The sequence below is a fragment of the Naumovozyma dairenensis genome, chromosome 4 (assembly GCF_000227115.2).
Source record: "Naumovozyma dairenensis CBS 421 chromosome 4, complete genome".
Classification (NCBI taxonomy): Eukaryota; Fungi; Ascomycota; class Saccharomycetes; order Saccharomycetales; family Saccharomycetaceae; genus Naumovozyma; species Naumovozyma dairenensis.
In genome coordinates this window covers 800504-814366 of record NC_016482.1, presented here as the reverse complement: position 1 = coordinate 814366, position 13863 = coordinate 800504, and the positions used below count along the sequence as shown (strand labels likewise).

The following is a 13863-nucleotide window of genomic DNA, read 5'->3' as shown; positions in this document are numbered from 1 at the left end:
TTTGTTAATTAGAATCTCACACAATAAAAATCAAAATCAAAAGTAAAAAAAAAAAAGTGTCAAGAAATATCGAGAAATGAGAATTTGAGTCATAAGAAGAAGAAAGAGACTGTATCTACAAACTATTTTTAAATGACTATTTTTTATCGAAAATAAACTTACAAACAAAGCTTCAGTACATGCCATTAACTATCAAAACACTAAGTCTGAATGACTTGGGTGAACAACAAAAGCTACCACCAAATTCGAAGATACCGAACCATCAAACCATTTGTGATCATGTAGTTCGTCTCTGGAAAGAGGAACCATCCATGGAATATGAACCCTTATCCATCTTACATACAAGATTGAAACAAAGAAACCCTCATTGGATTCTATCTCAAGACACATTACAAGAAATTCTATTGAAACATAATCTATACCAATCTTCATCCATTTCAGATCCAAACATATTACCCTTATACGCTGATCAGATCCAATACCAATCATCATCATCAGCGAACATAAATGATATAATCACATCGATAAAGAAATTTCCCTCTTGTCTAACCATAGAGGAAAAGGAACCCATGGGAAGATGTCTCATCGCCACAGATCACATCGAGGCAAACAAACTAATATTCCAAGAACCAACACCTTTGATAACCATCCCACCAATGGATAAATTGGGACTAATTGAAAGAGGTAAGATTTGTTCTCATTGTGGGAACACATTACATTCATTAAGTACGCATTTCATTATGATGAATGGATTGGATTGTGATTCTTGTGGAACTATTTGGTGTAGTAAGAAGTGTAAATTAGCTAACTCACACATTCATTCCATTTTGAAACATCAAAAATCTGGGAAGAAGAAGATGATGAATAATAATAACGTAGCGGTGGACTCGAAAGCTTGGAATGAATTTGAGAAATTATGTATCAAATTCAATCAAAGAGATATTTTCTCAGTGGGGTTCATATGGGCCACTATTGTATCAATGGAGAAACCAGATTTGAAATCAGAATTGGAAACAAAATGGAATAGTTTGTGCTCTTTGTCTCAAAGAATTAGATCTAATGCTGCTGATTCTACAAATATTGGTGGTACTTTTGATAAATCAAATGGTGGAGGAGGTACAAGCGCTGGTACAGTCATCGATACGCGTGACACAATAAATGAAACAGAGAAAGTAAAATCTCGAGAAGAAGAACACAAAAACGAAGATATGGAACATATATGGAAATCCGCTTTCAAATTGTTCCAATCAGCGCTACCAAAAGTTGGCGACACAATAGATTTTGAACAATTCTTATGTGAAATTGGTAGATTTAATTTGAACCAAATTGAAGGTCAAATCTATTATTTGAATTCCTTTTTAAATCATAATTGTGAACCTAATGTCCGTTTTGAAATTGATTCTAAATTATGTTTGAAAATATTCTCAAGGAAACCAATCAATAAAGGTGAACAATTATTCACGACCTACGTAAGTCCATTACATGGAGTCAATCTAAGAAGAAGAGAATTAAGAGTCAATTATGGTATTTTTTGCAAATGTAATCGTTGTGAAAACGAATTTCTAAAATCAAAACAATCAAGACAAGATAACAATAATATCGATAACAGAATACTTTCAGATACACCTGCAATAATGAAATCCCCAGAAAGACTTACTCTTAAGATAAGAAGAGAATCAAATACAGCAGCAGCTGCCTCTACTACCGCAGGGGCAAGAAGGAAATCATCATTGAGGAATAAAAGACCTGATTTAACAGAATTGTTAAAGAATGGTAAAGAATTTGATTTAGAAATTCCAACAAATTTTAAAATTGGTTCAAGAAGGAGAACATCCGTTAGGTTTGATGAAAATGTTTCATTTGCAGTGGAAGAAGAATAGAACACGAAGAAATCATCGCCCAATTATCACATAATAACATATATAACTCTTGTATAGAATTCATAAAAATCGTAGAATGTCTAGCTTTTAAGGCAAAAACGAATAAAATGCTCAGCTATACTTACAAAACACAATTGGATGCTACTAATATTTTTTACGTTACAATAACTCATACACCAAATTAATGATTAGCCCAATAAGTGAGTGTGTGAGTAAATGATAAAAATATTTGCATTAATCTTACAAAAGTCATAAAGAATGAAAGGTATATAATATAGTCTATATATGATGTTTTAAATTACAAAGGAGAATATAGTTTTTCTTTTTCTAAAAAAAAGATCCTGAAAAAAAATAATTATCAAGTTTCAATGATGAGAACCCTTGTGCTGAATGTATTTTTGAATGGAAAGAAGAAAACTTGAAACAAATATTTCAGGTTGTTCTACGTTGCTTTTTCATAATAGGGCCATCATTATTAGTGGAGCCTAATGTGTTGGAAAGACCTGTTGTAACTGTTGTACTTTGAGGTATAGGATTTTGAACAATGTGCGGTTGGTTCGAAGTTCCTGTCGATAATTGTTGTTGCTGTTGCTGTTGCTGTTGTTGTTGTTGTTGTTGTTGTTGTTGTTGTTGTTGTTGTTGTTGTTGTTGTTGTTGTCCACTGTTCCTGGGTCCCATCATTGAAATAGAACCTGTGCTATTTGGTGTATTGATATTTATGTTATTGTCCTGTACATTCGACAATAAGTTGGTGTTAGATGGTGATATTTTTTCAATGGTTCATTATGAGGCGACGGTCCATTTGCGATAAGTTGTTGTCGTACTTTTTCCTGTGAAGGATCCTGGATTGGTGGTTCAGATTGTTGACGTTCACATAATGGGATTCTTTTTGATAAATGTCTAATTAACATTGATAATAAATCATCTCTAGTGAAAGGTTTTGCTAAGATATCAGTCATCCCATGTTGTAAATACGTAATTAAATCTTGATCTTCAATGTTACCAGTCATTGCAATGATTGGTGTTTCCTTATCAAAATTCCTTATGATGGATGTTGCCGTGGCACCATCTAAATTTGGCATAACGATATCCATTAGTACTAAATCATATCTAAATGCTTCTAAAATGGAAATTGCAGCGAGACCATCCGTCACTACCTCTACGGTACAACCGGATTTTCTTAAGAATTTAGAGCATAATTGAATGGAAACAGCATCATCTTCTACTAATAATACGTGATAACCTTTCCTTAGTTCTTCTGTGGCTGTAGGAGATTGAGAATTTTCTTGTTTTATATCAACATCACTTTTAGAAATAGACGATACGGAATGTCCCGTGGTATTAATATTTTCTTCTTGTAAGGGTAAAATTCCACCTGCTGGTGTAGATATTAAGGGTAATGTATTTTGAAGCAGAGGAGTTGTTGCGGCAGTTGTATTATGATTGTTTCTAATTTGTTGATTATGAGGCGCGGGTTGATGTTGAATTTGCTTATCTGTAGGTGTTTGTATTGATACAGGTTCTCTTGCAAGGATAGATTGAATAGATGGAGCATTTAGAGATAGAGAAGATGATCTAGCTAACTGCTGTTGCTGTAACGGATTATATGTAGCAAGTTGATTCAATTTATTGGAATCATACAAAGATGGTGGTAATTCAATCCCCTTTTGCGATAATGTAGAACAAAGAGTAGTAAAATTATTGACAACATTTTCATTTACAGTTTTAAAAGTGAATAAACTTTCTACTAAAGTATTATATCGATTAGTCAAACGAGTTAATTCATCTTGTGTTCTTGTGTATTTCGTCATCATATCATTCATTGTTCTTTCCATATTTTCAAAATCTGATTTTAACTTATCGAATTGCATCTTACTAGGTGCCACTTTTAAGATATCTGAAGTTTTCGTAGAAACTGTGACAGGTTGAACTTCATCTGGTTTCCTTGAATTAGCGATTTTCCTCTTAATATTTTCCAATCCAGCTTCATCATGTCTCTTAAACGATGGATGTGTAAATTCCCAACTTAGCTCACCATATTTTTTCCTTCCAGGTTCATCTGATTTCCTTTTAACTTTATGGAAATCATATTTATTTAATTGCCTAACGAAACTTGAGAAATTTGAATGTTTAAAATGAGTTGGTAAGATTTGAGTGGTAAATTTGCCTGTATCTAATACGACGAAACTTGTACCTTCCGGAGTCCAACGTACTAGATTTGGGAAAGTATTTGTTTCCAATATCTTATAAAGTTTCCTGACGAAATCGTTATTTGCTGCTTTGGAACCATGACTACCTGTTGGTGTTCCCGATGATGACGACACGTTATTATTTGCGGTTCCTAACGTTGCAGCAGGAGGTAAAAGAGGGAGTTGCTGTAATTGTTTACTTTGACGTTCCTGATCTTCTTGGGACATTTGATCTGTATTATTGTTATTATTTTGATCTATTGCTGGTAAAGTGGTCGAAATCCCATAATTGTTGTTATTGCTGAAGGGTATTCCGTTCATAGCTTTTTTTTTGATATACAGTTTGCACAGATTCGTGGAACTGACAGGATGGGGTCTTCGATCTCTCTGGGAAAATAAAACAATTCGTGTAGCTGCTACAGACAGGAAAGAAAAGAAAAGAAAAGAAAGTCCGATAAATCAAAGCAGAGATTCGTTTGACGTGTGGTGGGTGCTCTCTAATGTTGACGTGTTACCTATTCACCTTCTCTCCTTGAGTACGGTACGGTATGGTACGTATCTGTTTTTATCTGTTGTAATATGCTCCGTAACCTTATTTCTTTCAAGATTGCATTGTTTCAGAATGAAACTACTGACTGACATGTTTTCTAAAATCTCCATATCTCTATGTATCTGTTTTAAGCTCCTTTGCGCGCCACATGGGAAATATGGACCAAAATACATATAGATGAACAAGTACACAAGTAAATACATAAAGAAGTACAGAACCGGACAGTTGGAAGTTTGAACATGTAAATAATAACACAGTAAATAAATTAACAATTGTAATATTTTTGAGAGGAAAAAAAAATAATCAAATAAATAATACAGAAAATGGTATATGTAAGTATGTAAAATAAAGTTCTAAATTGGTGATGTTAGATGACAGATAATTTGAGTGAGTGAGGGAGTGTGTGAGTCAAAAGAGTCCGGTTCTTCCCGTTTTCCCTTTTCCATTGTTTTTATTATAATGTACGAATGATACTTTCCGAAGTTCTCATATTTCGAAGTTCCCACTTACGAATTCATCGTCCATATGTTGATCTCCATCGAAATCAGTCCCGTCATCATTCTTTGTAGGCCCGTAATTCTCTTCCTCTTCATGATCATCTATAACATCTTCATCTGGTGGTAGATTTGGATTACCTGGAATGAATGAACCAGGTTCCATATAATAGGAACTTTGTAAAAATTTACGATTGTTATAAGTACTTGCATAATGATCCTCCATAGCTGATTCATCCACATATGTAAATCCAGCGAATTTAGCTTGCATGGCAGGAGATAAAGGTGTAGCTGCTAATGGTTGATGTTTATTCATATATGATGTGGAGGTTTGAGTAAACTCTGGATCAAAATTAGATGTATCTGTTTCCGAAACTAAATGTGGTTTAAATGGAGGTGGGATTTTTTTCTCTTTCAATAATTTCCAATCTATATCAGCGAAAAATGGATGTGCCCTTAATTCTCTACCATCATCAATGGCACCCAATCTATGTTTTGGATTTCTATTTAATAGACCCTTAACGAATGAACGACCTTCTGGTGATAAGACATCTCTTGGGAATTTCACTTTACCAAATGCAATCTTTTGATACATTTTTTGATTATCTTCAGCGAAAAATGGAGACCAACCACAACACATTTCAAAAATTAAAACACCAAGGGACCAAAAATCAACCATCTTAGTATACCCTGATTCATCTAATAATAATTCAGGAGCTAAATATTCCGTAGTACCACAGAAAGTATTTGTACGATCTTTCAAATCAGCTTTAGAAAGACCGAAATCACATAATGCAATATTACCATTAGCATCCAATAAAATATTTTCTGGTTTCAAATCTCTATAAACGATATCATTATCATGTAAATATTCCAATGCCAGTACTAATTCAGCAATATAAAATTTAGCTCTATCTTCAGTAAATCTCCCCTCTTTTTGTAAATGCCAAAACAATTCACCACCACTCATAAAATCAGTAACTAAATACAAATCAGTTGGAGTTTGGAAAGAGAATTTCAAACCAACAATAAATGGTGATGCGTTAGACGCTGTAGTGACGAGGATATTTCTTTCACCAATAGTATGATCAACTTCATTTTTCTTCACAATGACTTTCTTAGATAATACTTTCATAGCGTAAATACGTTGAGTATCCTTTTTTTTCACTTGATAAACTTGACCAAACGTACCCTTACCTAACAATCTTAACACTTCGAAATCATTGGGTCCATAATGTCTCTTCTTAGTAGAGGTATATTCCCATTTAATTAATAATTCACCAGTGACTTTTTCGTTAAGGACTCTACTTTGTAAAGTATGCCATTGATCTTGTGATGCGTAATTTGTTGTATGAATCTTGGGACGTAATCTTACTTGACCTAGGAACATATCATCATGAGCAGCATCATAGACTGATATGTCTAATTCTGAATGAGCTCCAAGGACATCGAATGTAGTTTTATGATGCCATATTGGGTTTGAACAATTTGTTAATAATTCTTGGTGTTGTTGTTTATTATCTTCTTGTTGTTGTTGTTGGTTTGTTACTGTTGTGGAATTATTATTATTATTATTATTATTATTAGTATCATCATCTGTTAGTCTATTTAATTGTGAGGATGATCTATGGGTATATACTGGTTTCTTTTTAAGATATTCTTTGATTACGGGTAATCCATTATTAGTGCGTTTAGTGTTAGAATGTGGATTGTTATTATTAACTGATTCTGGACCATTTGAAATGAATTCTGAACTTTCAAAAGTACAAACTACATATGGTTGAGAATCATTTGATATTGTGAATAAGTTTTTGGCTTCCACTATGGTTACTTCTAATTTACCCCTTGGTATGTCAGTACCTGGACCAGCAGTAGGGATTGCATTTTGGTTATTAATATTATTATTTGATATAGGTTGTAGTCTCGAAGAAGATGATGTAGAAGGAGCAGTAGCAGTAGCAGTAGCAGTAGCAGTAGCAGTAGCAGTAGCAGTGGTAATGATACCTCCAGCAGCAGCTTGTCTAATAGCTTCTGAAGAAGAGAAAGACGATACTGTATTTGAATCCGATACAGATGATGTTATTATGCTAGGTTTAGAAGATGAACTTAAATTCTGGTATTGATGTTGATGGTGATGATCTGGATGTGTTGTTGGTTCATTCATAGATTTCATTCGTGATAGTACATTTTCTGAAGTGATGCCCGTTGTTCCCATAGCGTAAGAATTTTGACTAATGGCTGTTGTAGGTGTAGCCATATGAGTTGAAAAATTTGGGAAAAAGGCATTTGGGGGTATTCTCTTAGAAGTACTATTATTATTATTATTGTTATTATTCGAGGAGCCGTTGATGGTTCCCTGTTGGCTGTTTGAGGATGATTTTGATCCAAAAAAGTTCATATTCGGTAGTAGAAGGGAGGATATGGAATGCAGAAAGATATTATTGTTGATGGTCCGAATGAAATACGATAAGATGTAGGATATGATATAACAAACGTAATAATAATCTGTTATTTGGTGTATATATGTGTATATATGTGTATATATGTGTAGTGTAGTGTAGTGTAGTGTTCTATTGCAGTGTGTTATTTCTCTGAATGAATAGAGGAAGACTAAGCAACTCTCTTGGTATTTTATAGCGTATATATTATATTATATAATAAAGGCAGGACCCGGACGCAGTGATTGATTGATCGATTGATTGATCTTATCGCAGGGCTTCGAGCTGCGCTGCGCTTCGCTTCACTGAAAAAAAAAGTAGACAAAGCAAAGCAAAGCAAAGCAAAAAGGCGGAAAAGGAAAACGGCGGAAAAGGAAAACGGAAAACGGAAACGGAAAAAAAAGGGCCGGAGGAGAAAATTCTTGTTCTCACTCACAGAGCGTATGTGTATTATACGTACGTATGTACGTATGTTCGTATGTATGTAGGGTGGTGGTAAAACAGGGAAACAAAGTCGTATTTTATAATAAAGGACCCCTCGTTATCTTACTGTACTGTGTGTTTCGCTGTCCTGTCCGTAACGGAACAAATTATTATTATTGAAATAACAGTTTCAATAATATCTAGTTATGAAATACAAGTCTCGCTTCTGTGTTCGAGACTGTTTTCTTATCAATATATACGTACCTTGTTCTCACAATCAGCGATGAGCAAGGGCAAAACGGAGATCAGCGGTATATGAACGTCAATGAAACAAACTAAATGCTACTTATTTGTCTTCGAGAAACTGGTAAGTGATATATTGATATGATAGCTTTCTCTTGCTGAACAAACTCTTCTCTTAAGCAAACCTTTGCTCCTGTGGATGGATGCTTTCACTTCACACATTCATCTAACATTCTTGTTACTTTGTTTATTTTTGACTTCCTTATCTTCCGTAGTACATTTCCGCGGACGGTTCTGAGGTGGGATATTTAACACACGAAGATTGGGCCGTAGGCAATTCTCAGAACATCTCTTCTTCATCACGGTAAAGGGCCCATACCCGCACAGCCCTCTGCTTTTTATCACTTACATCCGTCGGAGAAAAAACGCGTCGCAGATCGGCCATGTCGGTAAAAAACTATTATATTATAATACCAAGATTTTTAAGTTATTTCTATATATTGAATTAGTCTATAAATCATGCTGTTATATTAAATACACATTGGTAAAGGGGATGCAATGTAATAATAATTGATTATCTGTATTATACCCAAATTGAGCATACACGTTCCTTAATTCCGGATCATTATTCGCTGCCATTAATTGAGATCTATCAATCGTTACTCGACCTCCTTCGGGAATAGAATATCCGTCAATGACACTCAATCGATATAAAGTGGACGGACAGCGTGATAAATACTGATCACACATTTTGTCAGTCAAATCTTGTCTATTCGCATTTACAAACTGCGTCGAGTTGACAATTCTGCCAAAAACATCGTAATCTCCAACATGTATTTTTTCAACTCTCCATTTCCTTCTTGTCTTTAAAGAATTACAATGAACATCTCCATTCTCAAATTTGAAAAAATCATAAGGTCCATCGATATCAAATAGAATTTCAAATGACTCCGAAGTAGGCTTGGGTTTACAAATATTTTTCATGTTCGCATTGTTGTCACCATTATTTTTCTTGGCCCATATTTCATAAAATCCAGATTCCAATTCTATCGATGTATAATTGATAAGATGAGGTGGTTTTATTAATACATCAGAATACCTATAATCAATTTCAAATAATCGATTATAATTAGTTAAAATATCGGAATATGGTAAACTTATATCATTTTGTTCACCAAATTTATTATCAGACCAAACAAACTTGACAGGGCAAATACGTTTATTTTCAAGTTTTGGCCATATATCAATAGAACCAGCTGCTGCTCTTGGAGTTTGTCTCATAATTTCATTTCTAGATTTAAATGGATTAACAATTGTCTCGAAAGACTTTTTACATTTCTGTAAATTACGGCAATATTTATCATCATTGAAAAATCCATTCTTTTCATAATCATGTCGCATTTGTGGTGTTACCCACATTGGATGTGCTTCTGTACTGAAAATAACATTATCTCTAGAATGATTTATTTCATTATCTTCATCAAATAATAAATATAAATATTTTAATGTTTCACTTAACACAAACGTCTCCATACGATCTTGTCTTTGATCAGTCAATAAATTTTCTATCCCTGCAAACCCACAACTAAATTTGAATCTATACTTGAAATCTTGTAAAATACGATACCCAATATTCAAATAAAACGGATCCTTGGTGGCTCTATAAAGATAATAAGTAGATTCAATGAATTCTGGTCTCAAGGGATACCACGGTAATGGTAAAACAACACCACCACCACCACCACCACTACCTTGTTCCTTTGTTTCTTTTCGGAACCCACCTCTAACATCTCTATTAACAATATTTACCATGGGTTTTTCAAATTCCCATCTTTCTGGTATACCACCAAAATAATCCCATTGTTTAAGAAATAATAAATGTTTCATCATGGAATCGTCAACATCACCTGCTAACACTTGTAACCCGGGGAAAAATGCACTAAGAGAATCGATCCAAGGTAATACTTGATTTACACCCATTGTATTAACATTACCATAAAACCAATCTAATTTGGAATTTGCATTTAATGATTTATAACTTTCTTCCCATATATTCATTAATTCTTCATCATCGAAAAGAATAGCTCCCTTTAGGGCATATTCATAAAATGAATCTGCAGATGCTCCTACCCCAGTGGCAAATGAATAAATAGTAAAATCATGTGGATCCAATGAAACGGGTAATAACCCAGTTCTTGCACGGAATTGTTTCCATAATCTATCAAATGTAAATCTAGTAACTTCCATATATTTTCTATCACCAGTTAACAATGATAACATTCCAAATTCAAGCATAGGTGTAGCCATCCCAGCTAAATTATTCTCATTCATCTGTAAACGACTATATCGTTCAAATCCAGCTTTTAAATTAATTCTAGAAACGGGCAATCCACTTTCTGTCAAATAAACAGGTAACAATCTTTCACCTATATCCTTCGCCAAATCTAATAAGATCCCATCATACCCCATATCCAAAAGATTACAACTTTTCCTTGCATCAGTAGCATATAAATGAGAAGATATCAATGATCCTAATATTCTAATAGTAGTCTCGAATACTTGCACAGTAGCATCAATTTCAAATTTGTTAGGGAAAGTCACACGTACTAATTCAACCAAATTATAGAATTGGTTCTTATCCCCCATTACCGCGACCGTAGTCAATGAATCAATTAAAGTTGCTGTAAAATTACCCAAAACATCATTAGTGGGTAAATCAGTAAGATCATTGAAGTTTCTTGTCTTTGGTTCGCATGATATAGGTCGGACTTCATCATATGGATATCCCACTTCTAAATATTTCGAGAGACCAAATTGGAATAGATCTCTCACTTCTTCTTTGTATGTGTTTAATTCAGATCTAGTGAAGGAAAATGCGTCATATGATGTTGGTCTGCATGATATTAGAGGTACGATGGTTGCTATAATAGGTAGGGTTGCAAGAAGAGCAGCAGTGATGTGCCGATATATTTGCAAATGCATGACTTTTTTTCTACTACCTCATACAATTCGATTCAACTGTAGCGTGAAGAGAGGCATGTCTTGACGAACAAGGTATAAAGATGTTATCAAATAAAAAATAAATAATAAGATCATAAGCGAAAATATATTATAAGTATACATATGCAAGAATGTAATTACTGATTCCAATAAAATACGTACGTAGAAATAATTGACATATTGGACAGTTAGATTTTGAACATCTCTGCCAATAAGTAAATCTTTTCTAGATACGTACGTATCATATAAAAGTAAAGAGTATTACCCGTACTGAGAAACTATTTTACAAAATAATTAGCGGCGCTATCATTAATAATAATCCTCCCAGAATGAGACGGCGAACTTTCTAACACCCAAACCCTCAGTAAAAGCAGTACATTTTCAGGCAAAGAAAGTTTCAATCGAGGAAAAGAAATAAAAGCGTTGAGAGAGAAAGAGAGAGCTCCTTTCTGGGCCGGAGCAGCCGAGAGGGGGAACGAACACTTCTCCTTCCACAACTTCCCCAAGAGTAAGGGTTGGAAACAGAGACTGCTCCCTCTGCTCCTTCTAAATCTCCCATGCCTTCCTGCCCAGCAGGCGATGGACCTCTTGGTACTGAACCCTGCAATACCAGTTTGGAAAATCGATAGTCTCTATGTGTATGTAACATTAATATATGTAAAGATAGTAATCAAAATCAGACCGGTTATATTAATAGGTTATACAAGGTTTTGAAAGATATAATCGACATAGTAAACCATAACACCGAGGAAAGATGGCTAGAGGACCGTATGTTAATCAACTAGAAAAAGAGAGCTGATGATGATAATAATAATGATTCATGAGGGATATAAAGAAGGAGAAAATAAAGCTTGAGATATGGTATATGAAAGCCAAGGAGTTAAAAGTTACAATAATCAATACATGACGATCATGAGATAGTAACAAAAGGGAACACTACGAAACAAAGATATTTAGAGTTTTACGTCATTATGATAAGAGATGACCTAGTAACATTTCGTTCAATTGAACATAAAAAATAATATTACCACGAGTATAAGATGAGCATTTCTCTAAACCAATTTTCCCAATATTGTTTTACATAATCAGAATTTGAGACTATCACAAAGGAGAATATTTTTACTAACAACAAGAAAAACTTAACAATGAACTTTTTTATTTTTGTTCATTTTCCCATTATTATTTAAATTAGAAAGAAGCACCTAAAGAGATTAGCAGCTCCACACCATTGGTTATTGGACAAATTATCTGGTTGTTACGCCCCAAGACCATCTGCTGGTCCACACAAATTGCGTGAATCTTTGCCATTAATCGTTTTCTTAAGAAACAGATTAAAGTATGCTTTGAACGGTCGTGAAGTTAAGGCTATCTTAATGCAACGTCATGTTAAAGTTGACGGTAAAGTTAGAACCGATACTACTTACCCAACTGGTTTCATGGATGTTATCACTTTGGAAGCCACTAACGAAAACTTTAGATTAGTTTACGACGTCAAAGGTAGATTTGCTGTCCACAGAATTACTGACGAAGAAGCTTCTTACAAGTTAGCTAAGGTCAAGAAGGTCCAATTAGGTAAGAAGGGTGTTCCATACGTTGTTACTCACGATGGTAGAACTATCAGATACCCAGATCCAAACATCAAGGTCAATGACACTGTTAAGGTCGATTTGGCTTCTGGTAAGATCACTGACTACATTAAGTTTGATGCTGGTAAATTAGTTTACGTTACTGGTGGTCGTAACTTGGGTAGAATTGGTACTATTGTTCACAAGGAAAGACACGATGGTGGTTTCGATTTAGTCCATATTAAGGATTCTTTAGATAACACTTTCGTTACTAGATTGAACAATGTTTTCATCATTGGTGAACCAGGTAAGCCATACATTTCCTTACCAAAGGGTAAGGGTATTAAGTTGACCATTGCTGAAGAACGTGACAGAAGAAGAGCTCAACAAGGTTTATAAATTCCCTTCCATCATTTATAAACAACTTAACTGATGTATCTTAATTTTTTAACTTATTATAATCTTTCTTCTATTCTAAAAAACTCATGTAATTTTGCTAATAACAAAAATATCAAACATTAAAAACATTTTATTTCTTTCTTTTTTTTTTTTCTATTTTTATAGCTTAACGATATAAGCTTTTAATGAGTTTAAGAGTTTACATAAAACACGTTGGCCATGGATGGATGAGATTTCAAGATAGAAATTAAAGTAGATATTTTTGCATAAAATATTGAATATGTAATAGGGATTAAATAAATAATGAATTGATATAAAAGTATGACGAGGACATAAATAAAAAAAATGACTGATAGCAATCATTAATGCAAATAAATATATATGATAGACACGATCCATCACAATTAAGGAATATATAACTTTTGTGTTTTAATAAACATCAGAAGATGGAAAGATCTCCTGATTTTTCAAGCAGACTTCTTGATGAGTTTGGGTTTTTGTCTTAGATTGTATATTTCTCACTCGATTCCTGAATATACTCTCTTAATAAAATTTGAGTGGATTTACCGCCGTAGAATTGACAATCTTCATCAGAATATAAACCATCCATTCCATTTTCTTTTACAAGTGAGTTAACAGCTTGTAGAATGTCTGGCTGAATAAAACTATAAAAGATTAGGTG

The 13863-nt window shown here is 33.9% G+C and overlaps 6 protein-coding genes across 6 annotated transcripts in view; 2 read left to right on the top strand and 4 right to left on the bottom strand.

Annotated features, from left to right (window-relative positions):
- Positions 1–179: 179 nt before the first annotated feature.
- Positions 180–1880, top strand: SET5 (S-adenosylmethionine-dependent methyltransferase; the record flags this gene model as incomplete). The annotated part of the gene is made up of 1 exon (XM_003669853.1): positions 180–1880. The coding sequence occupies one exon, from the start codon at positions 180–182 to the stop codon at positions 1878–1880; it is 1701 nt and encodes a 566-aa protein (XP_003669901.1).
- Positions 1881–2596: 716 nt separating this feature from the next.
- On the bottom strand, positions 2597–4390 carry SKN7 (kinase-regulated stress-responsive transcription factor SKN7; the record flags this gene model as incomplete). Its single annotated transcript, XM_003669852.1, has 1 exon — positions 2597–4390. One exon carries the CDS (start codon positions 4388–4390, stop codon positions 2597–2599), a length of 1794 nt encoding a protein of 597 aa, XP_003669900.1.
- Positions 4391–5105: 715 nt separating this feature from the next.
- SCH9 (serine/threonine protein kinase SCH9) lies at positions 5106–7511 on the bottom strand (the record flags this gene model as incomplete). The annotated part of the gene is made up of 1 exon (XM_003669851.1): positions 5106–7511. The coding sequence occupies one exon, from the start codon at positions 7509–7511 to the stop codon at positions 5106–5108; it is 2406 nt and encodes an 801-aa protein (XP_003669899.1).
- A 1231-nt stretch (positions 7512–8742) lies between these two features.
- MNL1 (alpha-1,2-mannosidase MNL1) lies at positions 8743–11199 on the bottom strand (the record flags this gene model as incomplete). Its single annotated transcript, XM_003669850.1, has 1 exon — positions 8743–11199. One exon carries the CDS (start codon positions 11197–11199, stop codon positions 8743–8745), a length of 2457 nt encoding a protein of 818 aa, XP_003669898.1.
- Positions 11200–11971: 772 nt separating this feature from the next.
- Positions 11972–13181, top strand: RPS4B (40S ribosomal protein eS4; the record flags this gene model as incomplete). Its single annotated transcript, XM_003669849.1, has 2 exons — positions 11972–11985; positions 12410–13181. The coding sequence occupies 2 exons, from the start codon at positions 11972–11974 to the stop codon at positions 13179–13181; spliced, it is 786 nt and encodes a 261-aa protein (XP_003669897.1).
- A 502-nt stretch (positions 13182–13683) lies between these two features.
- SMN1 (Smn1p) overlaps positions 13684–13863 on the bottom strand; it is a gene marked incomplete at both ends in the record, with an annotated part of 1833 nt that continues 1653 nt past the window's right edge. The window contains one exon of the mRNA XM_003669848.1: positions 13684–13863. This exon is cut by the window's right edge and continues 1653 nt beyond it. Coding sequence (XP_003669896.1) covers positions 13684–13863 — 180 coding nt within the window.